The sequence below is a fragment of the Mizuhopecten yessoensis genome, unplaced genomic scaffold (genome assembly GCF_002113885.1).
Source record: "Mizuhopecten yessoensis strain PY_sf001 unplaced genomic scaffold, ASM211388v2 scaffold2515, whole genome shotgun sequence".
Lineage (NCBI taxonomy): Eukaryota > Metazoa > Mollusca > Bivalvia > Pectinida > Pectinidae > Mizuhopecten > Mizuhopecten yessoensis.
Window position 1 is genome coordinate 135,858 of NW_018404584.1, and position 19,280 is coordinate 155,137.

The 19,280-nt window shown below is 38.6% G+C and overlaps 1 protein-coding gene across 1 annotated transcript in view; it reads left to right on the forward strand.

The window, feature by feature from the left end:
* Positions 1-943: 943 nt before the first annotated feature.
* LOC110446097 (protein FAM214A-like) overlaps positions 944-19,280 on the forward strand; it is a gene marked incomplete at its 3' end in the record, with an annotated part of 32,828 nt that continues 14,491 nt past the window's right edge. The window contains exons 1-4 of the mRNA XM_021491063.1: positions 944-1,170; positions 14,268-14,443; positions 16,314-16,510; positions 17,304-17,441. Coding sequence (XP_021346738.1) covers positions 1,155-1,170; positions 14,268-14,443; positions 16,314-16,510; positions 17,304-17,441 — 527 coding nt within the window. The remainder of the gene's footprint in view (positions 1,171-14,267; positions 14,444-16,313; positions 16,511-17,303; positions 17,442-19,280) is intronic.

Sequence of the window (19,280 nt, forward strand, 5' to 3'; positions counted from 1 at the left end):
GTTGCATATATGAATTTTATGATAAACATTGTCAAAATATATGTTCTAGCACGGACTTAGAGTTTCCGTGGTTCTAGTGGTATTTAGAATTAACAAAATGCTACAATTATTTTTATATTTGCAATAGATATATATAGCTGTACCACGGAATTAGAAGTCCGTGGCTGTACGCACAAATATACATTAGACGTAGAACTATACCAATTAGCTAATGTTTTGGGCAGGTGTAATGTAATATTTTCAGTCGTATAGACTCGTTATGAAGAGTCAAGAGACCACTCGTTCACAACCTATACATGCAGTGTTGTGTGCTTTAAGTATTATGTCCGCGAGACGATATATACAAAACATTAATATGCATTCATGCATTAACTAACGTTAATTGATCATCATCTCATGTTTATAAAACTAATACAGCTGCTGTAATACACCATTTATGAATTAAGACAAACGACAAATTAAATCGCTTTATAAATGCATGTGGGCCGACGGCTAGCTAACAATGCCCATATTTGTCTAACTCGTTTGGGTCAAAGGGCGATAACTTTAAATATCATAGCTACATAACGACTACAGGGTTCATCAGGTTACAATTTGTAAACACACCTAAATTATCGTACTCACTTAATCTACATCGATTCATTTCCTTACCACGACTTACTGCTTAATTTCAGAAATTTTTACTACTTGCAGACGGCAAGAACTGAAATAAATCACTGAACTTACCACTGAAATCATCTTCCGAAGAAGCTGTCAGATGAGTTCATAAGGTTATTTCAGGATAGGGTCAAAGGTCATATCTTCTTAAACCAGTATAGTTTTCTGATAAGAAGGAAATATCGGCTGAAATACTGGAAAGTAGCTCGAAATTATCTTCTTTACTGATTTATATTCACTTTGCTCCAATTTAAGCACCGTACATCGAATTTTGAGTTTGTTTACGGAAAATTGGTCACGTGACTACACGAAAGCAAATCATAAACATAGGATCGTTTCACAGCCGTCGACCGTCTGCCAGATGGGCTGAAAAAAGAACAGACGACAGGGTAACTGCTGATGGACTGTTTGTCAGCTGAGGTGGAAAGTGGTTTCAGAGACTCCAATCGAACAGTTTCAGCTATGTAGCGGAGGTGGTTTGGTGTTTGCGGGGAGAAATGAAGCCCGAAAAAGGTGGGTTTTGGGAGGGTCGTGTCTAATCGTAACTTCTCGCTTCGGTGACTTTTCGTTGTGACCTAACTGTTCCGATCAGCTGTTTACGAAAGCCGTCCAGGTCCTTATTTTGTACATGGAGACCTATATTTAACTCTTTACTATAAAACTGATATTTCTATCTACACACATTTCATAAACTACCAACTCCCACATGTAAATAAGATGTGGATATGAATAATTTGTTTGACAGCTGATTCAGACTGAGTCATTTTTTGGTTGGTCGGTTCGCCCTTTGCTTTGTTTTGGGTTTAGGCACGTTGGAGACTACAGTGATACAAGGCTAAATTTAGTAACAGTGTAATACTCTTACTTGGGGGACGGTCATTCTTCACGATATGTTTCCCTAATAAACTATTCAAATCAATCAGCTGTATTTCCCTATATAACAATTGAAGTATTTTATCCCACCATAGTTTTGCCTTCATTCTGTATCAAAAGTTCTGTGTATAATTTATTCACCCTGTAAGTCGTCTGTGCACTATACACCAAGTATATACTTCCTTATATGGACTTTACACGTCAGCTACACACATGCATACAGTAGACCTATAAGTCAATACTCTCCAGTGGAGATAAGTCCCCTGGTGCTATAAATAGTCTGCAGTACACACGTTAGGATGTCAGTAACCTCACACACACACCTCTGATCTACAATATTGTGTGGTTGTGAACTGCTAGTTGCTACCACAGAATAAGTAGGACGACAGGTGTGACATATCTTACTTGATGAGGCAATCATGTTACATACAGGCACAAATCCACGGGAGGGAGATCTATGAGGACCCTGAATCAACCCTGAATCAATCCCTCAAAATCCAACCAGGCAGCAGTATTCATTTCACAATATTTGTATAAAATGTTCAAGGCCATGCAAACAATCTTTATTTAAGCTTTTGCTGAAATTGATGAGTTATGGTGGAAACCACGCTTAATGTTTCACAAAATATATTACATTGTATTTTGAAGGGTGTTGGGGGGGGGGGCACTTTCACCCCAATTAGATGGTCGGTAAACTAAAAAGTCACATATTGTGTTGGTTGGGAGTAGGGAGGGGAAGGTTTTGAAGAATATAAATGGTCTTGGTGAAGTTAAGTGTTAATGTAAAGGACTGTTGGTGGAGAGCAGGGAAGGGATGTGTGTTGTGTAGTTGAGGACCGAGCTAGGGATGATAGTTTCTGTGGAGATAATTAATGAAGTGTTGTGTTTTCTCAGTAGGGAGCAGCTGGGTGTTGGAGAACAGATGAGAGAAAGGGTTCGGGGTTGATGTATTTACTGATTTCAAACAAGGAATTTTAGGGTGGTTTTGGGAAAAGGGATGGTTTAGAAAGATATGGGTCCGTCATTAGATCATTACACTTAAGGCAGTTTTGGTGCATCGATCATGGTTTTGTAAGGGTCAAGGTCACATTTCTCATTAGCGTATGATAATATCATGCAGTCATATTATATCAAAATATCCTGAAAGATGTTGGGTTTCATTTCTAGAATGGATATGTCGGCGGTTATTTTGAGTATATGGAGCAGTGTGAATCTCTATGGCTGGTACTGTCATAATAGCTCTGCAAAAAAGTTTCACAAAATGTCAACTATCTGCTTGATTAAAAGATATTTGCATCCGTCATTGTCCAGTTTCATTGATTTTAGCTCACCTGGTCCAAAGGACCATGGTGAGCTTATGCCATACCGCAGTGTCCGTCGTCCGTCCGTCAACTTTTCCTTTAAAACGCTATTAGTCCTGAACGGCAAAGTAGATTTTGACTAAATTTGGTCTAGAGTATCCTTGGGCCAAGGGGACTCAATTTTGTATAAACGGTGGGTGTGGCCCCCCCTGGGGGCAGAGGGGCGGGGCCCAATAGAGGAAATGGAGGTAAAACTTTGAAAATCCTTCTTCTACCGTAGGGATTAAAGGATTTTATCCTAATTTAGTCTGAAGCATCCTTGGGCCAAGGGTTCTCAATTTTGTATAAGCGGTGGGTGTGGCCCCGCTGGGCGCAGAGGGGTGAGGCCAAATAGAGGAAATAGAGGTAAAACCTTTAAAATCCTTCTTCTGTAGGAATGAAAGGATTTTATCCATATTTGGTGTGGAGCATCCTTGGGTAAAGGGGACCCAATTTTGTATAAACCAGGGGTCTGGCCCGCCAGGGGCCAGAGGGGCGGGGCCCAATAGAGGAAATGGAGGGAAAACTTTGAAAATCCTTCTTCTACCGTAGGGATTAAAGGATTTTATCCTAATTTAGTCTGGAGCATCCTTGGACAAAAAGGACTCAGTTTCGTATAAACAGCGAGTGTGGCTCCCCTGGGGACAGAAAGGAGGGGCCCAATAGGGGAAACATAGCAAATTCTTCAAATACCTTCTTCTTCTGTACGAATGACAGGATTTTGTCCAAATTTGGTATGAAGCATCCTTGGACCAAGGGGTCTCAATTTTGTGTAATTGGTGGGTATGACCCCTGTAGGGGCATAGGGGTGGGGCTCTGTTTGAAGTTTGTTCTCGCTATATCTCAAGTACCGGATGGATTTTTCTGAAATTTCATATGTACTTACAGCACCTACCATGGAGTGCTATATCTTTACTTCATACCAATTATTTTAAACATATTCTGGTGAGCGATACAGGCCCTCTGGGCCTCTTGTTTTTATTCCCACTAATGAAATATTTTCTTTGATATTTCTATAACAGAATTGGACTGAAATGATTGCCAGCAACCTGAGGTAGCTCAATTGGGTAGACCATCTGTGAAGGGTTCAGAGGGTTCCCGGGTTCGAATACCGGGCCCGTATAATATATTCATGAAACCGTTCTCATGCTCAAGTACGGATTTTGTTCTCAGTTTTTTTTTGTAACTCACTTAAATCATGTCAATCGATCAAAAATTGAAATGTAAACATTGAAAACAGTATTTCGCTGAAAGTCTCTTCAACTTTTTTCCAGATCATTGACAAAATTTTAATTTATTCTTAGATTTAAAAATAAAACAAAAAATTAGGCATGCGCACAAAATCCATGCTTGAGCATGAGAACGGTTTCATGTATACAGACCCAGGTTGCTATTCTTTTGGGGGGGGGGGGGGGGGGGGGGTGTGAAGTTTAGATTGATGTTGATGATCTCATCAAAGTAATTGTTGGAGACTAACCCTTTCATCCCTTTGTAAATTTAATAAACTCTTCTATGTATTGATCGGGATGAGTCTATTATGGTCTACAGTGGTGAAAGGGATATAAGAAGATCAGACTGCAGGTTGAGGACTATGCTATAGTTAGGAAAATGTTTCAATGATGGCAACACTGAGTATTCTGGGGGGATGGGATAGTTTGGGGAAAAAGTCAAGCTTACTCTCGTATAGTGAATAATTTTGATGAGTCAATGTTGTGGATGGAAAAGTTTGAGGTGTAATGCAACTAGACTGCTGACTGGGTTGATCATCCGTCTTTAATTCAGAGGGTCTCTGGTTCAAACTCTGGTCTGGCTGTGCATTTTTCCGCTCCTACTACAAGGGGAAAGGTAAAGGTCAGTATGAGAAGTCTTCCTGAAGGCTTTGTTGGGTGGTTTTATGGGCGGGGACGGATGAGGAACGTCAATGAAGGCAGTGTTAGGTGGTTAGAAGGATACAGAGGGCAGTTTTGGGTGGTAGTGTAGGAGCTGGGACAGTCTTAAGGTCATAGGAGTGTATTGCTATACGGAAATAGGAAGTACATCCCTAACTAGTTGAAAATCCACTGTAGGGAGACAGTATCACAATTTCCGCATATTCTAATGTTTAATATTAAACTGATGAATATTGTATGTTTATTATTGACAGAACAGTGTGTTCTTTCAATATTAAAGTATTTCAAATCAATCCAGGCATTAATTTAGTTGGTTTTTTATCAATGAGTCACATGTGTCCATTTTTCTGTACTTCAGGAAACCAGCTACCCATTTCACTACTGTGAAGTTTTTCAAGAACGATAACTCTTACATGCAATTACTATGTGTATATGGTTTTATTATAAAATGTCAATTTTTAATCGTTTATAGATAATTGATTTTACACAATTTCAGCATTTATGAAATTGATATACATTAATGCAATACTAATCTATGTCGGTATAATTTTTATTGACATTATTTTGCAAAAAATCGGGTTTCATTTTTTTTTCAAAATTCATTCCTTTTTATATAAATTTCCATTTAAAATCCTTAACATTCTGACAACCTATATTTTTTTTTGTGGCAAAATTTTTTCTTTACTTCAAAGCAATATAACTACAAAATTTGAAGAATTTCTACTGAGAAATGGCAACACAATCCTATTACCTTAAGGTCATTATGCATATATGAGGGATCACGATGAAGCCAGTGTTGAAAGGTTTTGAGTTTATCTCATTGAATGTATTTTGGATGGCTTTGTTGGAGGGGACAGTTTAAGTTCATTATGAGGGATCTCAATGAAGTCAAATGGTTTTGTGGGAGGGGACAGTTTGAGGTAAGATTTTGGAAAAGATCTCATAGAAGGCATGGCTACATATAGGTACAGGTTTAGGGAGGGGACAGTTTGAGGTAAGATTTTGGTAAAGATCTCATAGAAGGCATGGCTACATATAGGTACAGGTTTAGGGAGGGAACAGTGCTGAGAAGAGGTATCTTCCATTGTGTCATAATTCACGGCAATTGCTTTGCTGATGGGGAAAAATGTGTCCTGTGTTTCTGAAGAGAATCTTATATGATATGGATGTTCTGGGAGAAGAAAGTCTCCTAATTTGTGATGGTAGTATGTAGGTTGGTAATCATGTTTATCAGACTCTCATTAGTTAACTCATTCACCCCTGAAACTTCATAATGAACTATTCCAACCATTGATTTGGAAGAGTTCAAATGTGTCTTCAGGGGTGAATGAGTTAATTATGCCCCCCAAACAAAGTTTGGGGACATGTTGTATTTGCTCCGTTTCTAATTATTATTTGTTTTCAAACTGTTAAAAGGGCACTCAATTGTTACTTTTGTGTCATAATTTCATACAATTTGAAAACTAACTCGTCTGGGATAAACATGAAAAGTTTTGAAAACCAACCAGCACTTGTTGGGAATATACATGTACATTGAACATGACGTAATTCACCCCTGAAATGTCATGATGAGCTATTCCAACCTTTGAATTGGAAGGGTTACAATGTGTCTTCAGGGGTGAATGAGTTAAATACAACTTACACAGTGTCAACATGGAAAAGTGCATATTGTAAGGATTCCCGTACAATAGACCACTGCCAAAAACTGTAACACCGCATATTGAAATGTTTTTTTTTTCTGGCTTGACAATATTTAGCTACCATAAATCATTTCTGTAAAGAAAACCCCCCGATACCTTGCGTGACTTTAAAAAAAAAAAAATATGAAAAAATAATGATTAAAATATAAAAAAAATTGTCATCAACAGCAGTCTTCTAAGTGTAAAAGTACTCTATTATACTGTCATTCTAACAGACTGGGCTACCAGCTGGTCAACAGAACTGTCCTGCCCCAACTGGGCTACAGTAATTACAGTTATATCAAAACAAAATTAAGGGGAGGTTACTGTATTTGAAAAAAACTCAGTGCAGTGGGTCAGGGATCCTTAAATGTGAGTTTATTTTGTGCAGTGGGTCAGGGATCCTTAAATGTGAGTTTATTTCGTGCAGTGGGTCAGGGATCCTTAAATGTGAGTTTATTTCGTGCCGTGGGTCAGGGATCCTTAAATGTGAGTTTATTTCGTGCCGTGGGTCAGGGATCCTTAATGTGAGTTTATTTCGTGCAGTGGGTCAGGGATCCTTAAATGTGAGTTTATTCCCTTGATATAACTTAGAGCTGGTTGCATATATTCCGGAGCTGTAACATATGTGCTTAAAACACGATCAACGTACATGATATGACATTAACAAATAATTGGCTAAACAGATTTATAAAACTGTGATCTAGGATGTGTATCCAGTGACCCCAGGGCTTTTTATAGGGATGGTTTTATAAGGTTCTGAGTTCATGCAGTGCTTCCTGAGTATACACTGTAAATAAGGATGTGTATTATGTTAGTGGTTGATGTTAAGAAGAACCGCAAGTCATGAATGGTATAATGATCCACATTCATGCCTGCAACAATATACACATGTAACAGGGATAATGGGATATAGCTTGTTAAATACATATATGTATAAATTTACAAACAGGTGCATTGTGAAAGAGACCAGAATACAATATGGGAGTAAGTTTGATGTTCACATAATTTATGATTTTTATTTTTATTACATTTTTACGGGTGAATTATCAGAAATTATCCATGTGATGAAATAGTTACATTGTTAACAAACATTTACATCACTTTGAAGATCTATATATATGAAATGTAACATCACTTTTATTATTGTCCAATCAGAACAGTTCATTGTATTCACTGTGAAGATTTTCTGTTTTAAGTTTTTAAGTTAAGACTAATTAAGCAATGATGAGAGAATAATTTGTTTTGGTATATGTTGAATATACATACAACATACATTAGATATTTACATAATTACACAATTGATATATAAATTTTGTTTGGAAATTTTACCAGATGATTAATAGCAGTAAATGGTAGAATTGCAATTTAATAATTAATATATAACAAACCATCAATTAGTTGATACAGTATTCTCTGATTAATCAACCAAGTTTTGATCAATATCAATATAAATATCTGTATATTCTGCCATACAGGGGTCGACACTAACACTAGTCCGCTAGTCCTGGACTAGTAGATTTCAGCAAGGACTAGTGAATCACCTAACCTAATTGGTCCTTTGGACTTGTGAAAAATTTGATTATAAAATAAGAATATTTCTCCTTAAAATTTAGAAAACAGCTTAAAATAAGATTATGGTAGTAATTATTTTAAGTCCCCTACAGTCGATTACTTTTGATGTTTCGTGCTGTAGATTGTGATGTTTACTGATCAGGAAATCTTGGACTAGTTACATTGACGAAGGACTTGTAAATAATCTATTCAAATAGTCCTGTTCACTACCAAGCAAAAAAAGTCTAACCCTGCCATACTCGTGAAAACCTTTAAATATCCTGTATTTATCATATTCATAGACTTGTATCAGTATCATAAGTATTCATATAGGTTGTTAATGTGGAACATGTAATATAATAACTCAATATATAACTAAACCTGGTAAGGACAATGATATAAAATCACTATTTTGTGACAAATTACGCAAAACTGCCTGCCTGGTGGTGTTTTCCTTTGATTAACCCTTTCACCCCTATGTAACTTTAGTAGACGTCTACATTGCATTGATATGGAGGGGTCCATTATGGTCTACAGTGGTGAAAGGGTTAATGTCCTGTCGAAATGATCAGAAGAAAGAGGAATTTTGCTCATTGGTTAAGCATATGATGAAATATCACAAACTTGTTCCAATTCTGTCAGACTTTTAATATGATACTCGATTAAGCTCGCTTAAAGTGTGGATTAAATAATCTAAACTCGTTTGAGCCTGGACATGTATTTACATTCATTTGTGTATTTACATTAATTAACTTATTATTAAATGTAAAACAGGAGATTCTCTTTGAATAGTAAGTTCTGTAACTTTGTCTAAAATCTGAACACGTCGCAAACTTTGGTAGGGTATCTTTACATGTAATTTACAAATTTAAGTTGCTGGTATATTGAGTAAAAGTGGTATCAGGTATCAGTCACAGGTGTATGATCTGTGTATCTCCTAGGCCTGTATCTCCTAGGCCTGTGTATCTCCTAGCCCTGTGTATCTCCTAGCCCTGTGTATCTCCTAGGCCTGTATCTTCTAGGCCTGTGTATCTCCTAGGCCTGTGTATCTCCTAGCTCCTAGCCCTGTGTATCTCCTAGGGCCGTGTATCTCCTGGGCCTGTGTATCTCCTATGCCTGTGTATCTCCTAGGCCAGTGTATCTCCTAGGCCTTTATCTCCTAGGCCTGTGTAACTCCTAGGCCTGTTTCTCCTAGGCCTGTATCTCCTAGGCCTGTGTATCTCCTAGGCCTGTATCTCATAGGCCTGTGTATCTCATAGGCCTGTGTATCTCCTAGGCCTGTGTATCTCCTAGGCCTGTATCTTCTAGGCCTGTGTATCTCCTGGGCCTGTGTATCTCCTATGCCTGTGTATCTCCTAGACCTGTATCTCCTAGGCAAATATATCTCCTAGGCCTCTATATCTCCTAGGCCCGTGTATCTCCTAGGCCTCTATATCTCCTAGGCCCGTGCATCTCCTAGGCCTAGGCCTGTGCATCTCCTAGGCCTGTGTTTCTCCTAGGCCTGTATATCGCCTAGGCCTTTGTATCTCCTAGTCCTAGGCCTGTGTATCTCCAGGCCTGTGTATCTCCTGGGCCTGTGTATCTCCTATGCCTGTGTATCTTCTAGACCTGTGTATCTCCTAGGACTGTGTATCTCCTAGACCTGTATCTCCTAGGCAAATATATCTCCTAGGCCTCTATATCTCCGACCCCTGTATCTCCTAGGCCCGTGCATCTCCTAGGCCTGTGTACCTCCTAGGCCCGTATCTCATAGGCCTGTGTGTCTCCTAGGCCTGTATCTCATAGGCCTGTGTATCTTCTAGGCCTGTATATATCCTAGGCCTGTATATCCTAGGCCTTTATCTTATAGCCCTGTATATCTCCTAAACCTGTATCTCCTAGTCCTGTATCTCCTAGGCCCGTGCATCTCCTAGGCCTGTGTTTCTCCTAGGCCTGTGTACCTCCTAGGCCTGTGTATCTCCTAGGCCTGTGTATCTCCTAGACCTGTATCTCCTAGGCCAATATATCTCCTAGGCCTGTATATCTCCTAGGCCCGTGTATCTCCTAGGCCTGTGTATCTCCTAGGCCTTTGTATCTCCTAGGCCTGTGTATCTCCTGGCCCTGTATCTCCTAGGCCCGTGTATCTCCTAGGCCTGTGTATCTCCTAGGCCTGTGTATCTCCTAGGTCTGTATCTCCTAGGCCTGTATCTCCTAGGCCTGTATATCTCCTAGGCCTGTGTATCTCCTAGGCCTAGGCCTGTGTATCTCTAGGCCCGTGTATCTCCTAGACCTGTGTATCTCCTAGGCCTGTGTATCTCCTAGACCTGTGTATCTCCTAGGTCTGTATCTCCTAGGCCTGTATATCTCCTAGACCTGTATCTCCTAGACCTGTATCTCCTAGACCTGTGTGTCTTCTAGACCTGTGTATCTCCTAGGCCTGTGTATCCCCTAGACCTGTATATCTCCTAGGCCTGTGTATCTCAGGCCTGTATCTCCTAGGCCTGTGTATCTCCTAGACCTGTATATCTCCTAGGCCTATGTATCTCCTAGGTCTGTATCTCCTAGGCCTGTATCTCCTAGGCCTGTATCTTCTAGGCCTGTGTATCTCCTAGGCCTGTATATCTCCTAGGCCTGTGTCTCCTAGGCCTGTGTATCTCCTAGGCCTGTGTCTCCTAGGCCTGTGTATCTCCTAGGCCTGTATATCTCCTAGGCCGTTGTATCTCCTAGGCCTGTGTATCTCCTAGACCTGTATCTCCTAGGCCCGTGTATCTCCGAGGCCTGTGTATCTCCTAGGCCTGTGTATCTCCTAGCCCTGTATATCTCCTAGGCCTGTGTATCTCCTAGCCCTGTATATCTCCTAGGCCTGTGTATCTCCTAGGTCTGTATCTCCTACGCCTGTATCTCCTAGGCCTGTGTATCTCCTAGGCCTGTGTATCTCCTAGACCTGTATATCTCCTAGGCCTGTGTATCTCCTAGGTCTGTATCTCCTAGGCCTGTATATCTCCTAGACCTGTATCTCCTAGACCTGTATCTCCTAGACCTGTGTATCTTCTAGACCTGTGTATCTCCTAGGCATGTGTATCTCCTAGGCATGTGTATCTCCTAGGCATGTGTATCTCCCACCCTTCACAGATGTGTCTCCCATTTTAGCCGGTAAAGATCAGCTTGTCACCCCCTAGGGGGAGATAGCCTTGTGCCGATAAGCATGTGTTCAATTGTGACGTCTTTAAAATGTGTCATCTGTAATTGTGACGTCATCAAATGTGAATGACGATATGCATACCCCACATGTGTTTTTTGTTTACAAACATGGCAGACTACTGTCGGCAGAGTTGTGACTGAAATAATAGAATGGGAGAAAAATAATCATCCCCTACCTTGAGGGTGTAACAGAGAAATCTCCAACCCTTGGGGTGATTTTTTTGGTTGTCTAACCCTCGGCAGAGCCTCAGGTTAGACAACCAAGAAACATCACCCCGAGGGTTGGATATTTCTCTGTCACAACCTCAGGGTAGGGGAAGATTCTATTAATCTTTTAGGCCTGTGTATCTCCTAGGCCTGTGTATTTTCATTTACCTGATCTTTGTCTGTTACTTTGACATATATCTCTTTTAACAGTACACTGACCTATATCTTTATTACACTGACCCATGTCTCTTTTACACTGACCCATATCTTTATTACACTGACATATATGTCTATTATTCTGACCTATGTGTCTCTATTATACTGACATATGTCTATTACACTGACATGTCACTATTACACTGACCTATATTTCTATTACACTGACCTATGTCTCTATTAGTATTACACTCACCTATATCTCCATTACATGCACCTATATCTATATTACACTGACATGTCACTATTACACTGACCTATATCTATATTACACTGACATATGTCTATTATTCTGACCTATGTCGCTATTACACTGACCTGTGTCTCTATTACACTGACCTATGTCTCTATTACACTGACCTATATGTCTATTACACTGACCTGTATCTCTATTACACTGACATGTCTCTGTTACACTGACCTATGTCTCTATTACACTGACCTGTATCTCTATTACACTGACATGTCTCTGTTACACTGACCTTTGTCTCTATTACACTGACCTATATGTCTATTACACTGACATGTCTCTGTTACACTGACCTATATGTCTATTACACTGACCTGTATCTCTATTAGAACTACATTGGCCTATATTTCCATTACACTCACCTATATCTCTATCACACTGACCTATATCTCTATTATACTGACCTAAATCTCCATTACACTGACATACTTTTTTATTACACTGACCTATATGTCTCTATTACACTTACCTATATGTCTCTATTACACTGACCTATGTCTCTATTATACTGACATATGTCTATTATTCTGACCTGTCACTATTACACTGACCTATATCTCTATTAGTATTACACTGGCCTATATCTCCATTACACTCACCTATATCTATATTACACTGACATGTCTCTGTTACACTGACCTATATCTTTATTTCACTGACATATATGTCTATTACACTGACCTATGTCTCTATTACACTGACCTATATGTCTATTATACTGACATGTCTGTGACACTGACCTTTATCTTTATTACACTGACTTATGTCTATTATTCTGACCTATGTTGCTATTACACTGACCTATATCTCTATTACACTGACCTATGTCTATTAGTATTACACTGGCCTATATCTCCATTACACTCACCTATATGTCTATTACACTGACATGTATATTATTCTGACCTATGTCTCTATTACACTGACCTGTGTCTCTATTACACTGACCTATGTCTCTATTACACTGACCTATATGTCTATTACACTGACATGTCTGTTACACTGACCTTTGTCTCTGTTACACAGACCTATATCTATATTACACTGACCTATGTCTCTTTTAGTATTACACTGGCCTATATCTCCATTACACTCACCTATATGTCTATTACACTGACATGTATATTATTCTGACCTATGTCTCTATTACACTGACCAGTATCTCTATTACACTGACCTATGTCTCTATTACACTGACCTGTGTCTCTGTTACACTGACCTATATGTCTATTACACTGACCTATGTTGCTTTTACACTGACCTGTGTTGCTTTTACACTGACCTATGTTGCTATTACACTGACCTATATGCCTATTACACTGACATGTCTCTGTTACACAGACCTATATCTATATTACCCTGACATGTCCCTGTTACACTGACCTATAGCTATATGTCTATTACACTGACCTATATCTCTATCACACTGACCTACATATTCATTACACTGACCTATATCTCTATCACACTGACCTACATATTTATTACACTGACCTATATGTCTCTATTACACTGACCTATATGTCTCTATTACACTGACATATGTCTATTATTCTGACCTATGTTGCTATTACACTGATTATATCTCTATTACATTGACCTATGTCTCTATTAGTATTACACTCAACTATATCTATATTACACTGACATGTCACTATTACACTGACCTATATCTCTATCACACTGACCTATATCTCTATTACACTGACCTATATCTATATTACACTGACAAATGTCTATATTATTTAGTGAGTTTCAGACAGGTATGCTATTTAACTCTGAGACATCATGTACAATATAGGAACATAATTCTCTCAACAGAAAGCAACAATGGTGGTAGGACATCATATGGTTTCTTATATCAATTATTATAATAACATTAAGGAAAGAAAACTGACAAATCTTTCTTTCCTTTCTGTTTCCAAATGTAGTCATTGTTTTAGAGGTAATATTACAGGCTACTAGTAAGCAGCAAAAAGTGATAGTATCCTAACGTTAACTCATTCACCCCTGAAATTTCATAATAAACTATTCCAACCTTTGAACTGAAAGAGTTCAAATGTGTCTTCAGGGGTGAATAAGTTCATGCAAAGGCCACTGGCTGTTTTTTCAAAATACTTTTGTTTGTTTGTGTTTTACATCCTAATAACAGCTATACTATCATTTAAAGACATGCCAGTTTTTTGTGGTGGAGGAAAGACAAAGTTCTCGGGAGAAAAAACCACTGACCTATGGCCAGTACACCTAGCAACTGCCCCACATAGGTCTCGAACCCGGGACCAAGAGTTGGAGGGTTAGTGATAGCAAAATGTCTGACGCCTTAATCATTCACTTGGCCACCGCAGCCCCTTTCCAAAATACATATCATTATCCAACCATGTGGCATAATATACTCAGTTGACCAGTGGTACCTCTGTTGTAGGTGGCCAAGACATGGAGGACACTGTGTGGGTTCCCGCAGATCTGTTTGCTGAGATAGGATTGTTAGTGACTGAGGCCAGAACCCCTGACCTGTCCCCTAAAGGCCGTGTGGAGGGTCCCCACTGTCTCCCTGTACAGGGGGTCAGAGATCATGTGTGTGATAAACACAGACAACAGGTAAGTGTCCCCTGAAAGGACCCCACACTATCTCTACGTAAAGGGGTCAGAGGTCAGAGGACATATAACCAGACAACAGGTAAGTGTCCCCTGAAAGGACCCCACACTACCTCTATGTAAAGGGGACAGAGGTAAAAAAAACAGACTGCAGTTGAGTGTCCCCTTAAAGGACTCCTCACTATCTCTATGTAAAGGGGTCAGAGGTCATATAAACAGACAACAGGTGAGTGTTCCCTTAAAGGACCCCTCACTAACTCTATGTAAAGGGGTCAGAGGTCAAATAAACCGACAGCAGTTGAGTGTCCCCTTAAAGGACCCCTCACTATCTGTATGTAAAGGGGTCAGAGGTCAAATAAATAGACAACAGTTGAGTGTCCCCTTAAAGGACCCCTCACTCTCTCTATGTAAAGGGGTCAGAGGTCATGTAAACAGACAACATGTGAGTGTTCCCTTAAAGGACCCCACACTATCTCTATGTAAATTAAAGGGGTCAGAGATCAAATAAGCAGACAATAGTTAAGTGTCCCCTAAAAGGACCCTGCACTATCTCTATGTAAAGGGGTTAAAGGTCAAATAAACCGACAGCAGTTGATTGTCCCCTTAAAGGACCCCATACTATCTCTATGTAAAGAGGTCAGAGGTCAAATAAACAGACAATAGTTAAGTGTCCCCTGAAAGGACCCTGCACTATCTCTATGTAAAGGGGTCAAAGGTCAAATAAACCGACAGCAGTTGATTGTCCCCTTAAAGGACCCCATACTATCTCTATGTAAAGAGGTCAGAGGTCAAATAAACAGACAGCAGTTGAGTGTTTCCTTAAAGGACCCCTCACTATCTCTATGTAAAGGGGTCAGAGGTCAAATAAACAGACAGCAGTTAAGTGTCCCCTTAAAGGACCCCACACTATCTCTATGTAAAGGGGTCAGAGGTCATATAAACAGACAACAGGTGCATGTCCCCTTAAAGGACCCCACACTATCTCTATGTAAAGGGGTCAGAGGTCAAATAAATTTTAAGGACACACACTGCCCCCTGTAATATGGATCAGAGATCATGTCATTAAACAGACAATAGCTGAGTGCCCTCTGAATGGACCAAGTTGTCTTCCTGTACAGGGGTCAGAGGTCAAAATACACACAGACAAAAAGTGAATGACCTGTAAACTAAGGGGCTCCACTAGTACTGCAGTCTCTCTGTACATGGAAAAGTGGTCATAGAAACAGAAAAAATGAGTGCCCCCTTAAAGGACCTCACTGTTTCTCTGTAAAGGGGTCGAAGCTCCTGTGTGACAAACCTGTTACAGTACTTGGTAAACTACTGTCGATATGTTTTTACAGGAAGTGACTCCAGATTTTCTCAGAAACATTCATGTATAAAGTTAGATTTTTCTGAACTTCAGCTGATGTAGCAAAGTCAAGGGATATATCAGGTGTTTTTGGGGATGGGACCCTGGATCCAAATTAGGATAAAAATATTAAAAGAATAAAGATTTTTTTCGAATGTCGATAAACTGCGAAAATTGAATGAATTATTAAATATAATTGTTTTACCACTTTAAAATAAGTTTAGGTAACCAGAGTTATTAGAATATTTCATAATTGACCTGAAATTTTTTTTAATTTTTTTTTTAGCAAATTTTGTTGTTTTTTTCCTGACAGATTCGCAACATATATAACAAGGTTCATTTGGGAATCAGTCTGTTTAACTCATTCACCCCTGAAATTTTGTAATGAACTATTCCAACCTTTGAATCAAAGGAGTTCAAATGTGTCATCAGGGGTGAATGAGTTAACAGACTCTAAAAGCAGGCTGATGATACAAATACCAAGCTTTCAATCTGACAGTAATTTTGTATTTGTCAAACTTACAGTGCCGGAAAACTGACCTCCAGAAAAAGCACATGTTCATGTTGTCAAAGAATATGATACCGATGCGAATCGATGTGTTCCTGATGCCAAATTGTGATCATGGTCAGCTGGAGACTTGCACTGTGGTTGGTCCGATCGCGGCTAGTCAAGAGGAAATGACACTACTAGAGAGATGGGACGTCCAGATTTTGTCCAAACGGTAAGATAACCAGTCTGATCATGATGTCAACTTGGTGTTTCCGTAAACTAAAACAATATCTTCTGTGTGTCAAATCTTACTGAGCTATAATGTGTTCATAGATTTATGTAAACTATTCTTAAGGCCAAAACACAAAATGTGTTTCCAGTTTCCATACCGACCCTAAATTTTTAAGCCTACCCTGAATTTTTTTGGGGCATTTAGTGATGAGCAATGTTCAAGTCAGAAATCGTGCTCTATATATATATTTAAGCATAGTAAAAATATTAAAAAGGAAATTTGCCAACCTACCGACCCTTATTTATTTTGGCCTAAAAAGAGATTGATGAAGTTTTGAAATTGTGATAAATTGTCGTTTTGTATATGGTCATACCATTTTATACAGGATATTTACAATTGCTTGTAATTGCTATCATTTACTTAATATGTGAAATCCATATTGTTGAGAAATACATTTTCGTTGTATCTTTTCTGAAAACAAATTCCAAACCATAATTTTTTTTATATTTTTTTATGAAATATGTAGAAAAAGTCATGGACAAAAAAATCTGGGATGGTTTTCTTGAACAATAGAGTAGAGGACCTTCTAGTATTCAGGACTTTTTAAAATTATCATTTGTCTGATGAGGTGTGATGAAATGTATTTTCTTAGACACATCTTCCACAAGATGTAACGGGAAAAGTCAATTGATAAATTGGAAAAACTTACCAACCAATCCCTTTGTCAATATGTTGTCAATAAAATATGTTTAAACTGAACAAGATGTAACTGGCAATTTCTGTATTTCAATAGAAGACTGGAGAGATGTGATGCTGCATTTGTGACTGGGAGGGTTCTCCTACAGGCCGTGCGGAGTTATCTCCACTTCTCACAACTGAGTTCTTGGTTGACCTCACAGAGGGGGCATCTGCCGGTACAGGTTGTTTACAGGTAAGACCTAGTTTTGTTTGTTCAGGTGGTCAGATGTCTGCTGACTTCTCTATTTTGTTCTATGAAGTTTAGAAAACACTGTTATTAAATTGAGTATTTAACACTTTAAATTGAATTAACTTTGTCCTGTTTGCCAATTGAAATAATAACACAGTTTTGTAAAATATGCAGAAGAGTATACCAAAACAGATAAACCTTTAAAAAATGGTAAGGAATACCTATTAAGTAAATTAATTGAATTAAAATGTCAGACATGCAGACATAATGGAATTATCTTCACAAATCCTATCTGCCTAGATATTTATAAGGGTTAGAAATTGTTCTTTATCACACAGCAGTGATATATTCTATTTATCTATATTACACAGGTGTGATACATTATATTAGTCTATATCACACAGGTGTGATATAGTTTATTAGTCTATATTACACAGGTGTGATACATTCTATTAATCTTTATTACACAGGTGTGATACTTAGAGGTTATTATATGACCATTTTGATATCATATCCCTTATCAGCCCGAGAGTCCCGATATCAGCTTTGGCCCCTCAGGCTGATATCGGGACCGAGGGCTGATAAGGGATATGATATCAAAATGGTCATATTATAAACTTTTTATCATATGTTCAAATAACAAAAAATCAAGGCAACAGGAAAAACAATTAGATAATTTAATCAACAATGTCAACTGAAACAGATTATTACAAGATGATATTCAGTCAATTCTGAATAAATATCGTTTCAAATCGCTGCTGTCAGTAATTATTAGTCCGACTACTACTATAGTATGCATTGCAGATGAAACGCCATGACATCGGGGGTCTCCTAATGTCTCCGTGTCCTCGTCACAACCGAACCATGCACTCTTCTCCGCATTTTCCTTATCAATGAGGTCATCCAATTCAAGTATTCTAGACGCTTGAGAATTAAGTATTTCCTCTCCCTAGTTTGTTGACATTTTGTTTGTTGACGTCTGCTCAACACAATGTCTAAGCAAAAACCCAACGCAAATCTGAATTTTACTCGGAACGCTTCGGGTGCTTCCCATATCCAATACAGAAGTAGAGGTGTTCCGAACAGGAGGTGCATTACGAGAATTGTTATCGCATGGGTGGGGGGGGGGTGCATTACGAGAAACTTATCACACGGGTGACCGAAAGTGCTATCAGGAGTGGTCAGAAGTTATCAAATATGCAAAAACACTCATATTCTGAGTAAACATATGATTCATTCTATTAGTCTATATTACACAGGTGTGATATAGTGTATTAGTCTATATTACACAGGTGTGATATAGTTTATTAGTCTATATTACACAGGTGGGATAAAGTTTATTAGTCTATATTACACAGGTGGGATAAAGTTTATTAGTCTATATTACACAGGTGTGATAAAGTTTATTAGTCTATATTACACAGGTGTGATATAGTTTATTAGTCTATCTTACACAGGTGTGATACATTCTATTAGTCTATATTACACAGGTGTGATACATTCTAATAGTCTATATTACACAGGTGTGATATAGTTTATTAGTCTATATGACACAGGTGTTATAAAGTTTATTAGTCTATATTACACAGGTGGGATAAAGTTTATTAGTCTATATTACACAGGTGTGATACATTATATTAGTATATATTACACAGGTGTGATACATTATATTAATCTATATTACACAGGTGTGATATAGTTTATTAGTCTATCTTACACAGGTGTGATACATTCTATTAGTCTATATTACACAGCCAATAAGAGTATGGTATATGGGAATCCTACCTTAGGATGTTCAAAATTGGCAAAACTCTTGACAGCATGTAGCTTGTAGCATGAACT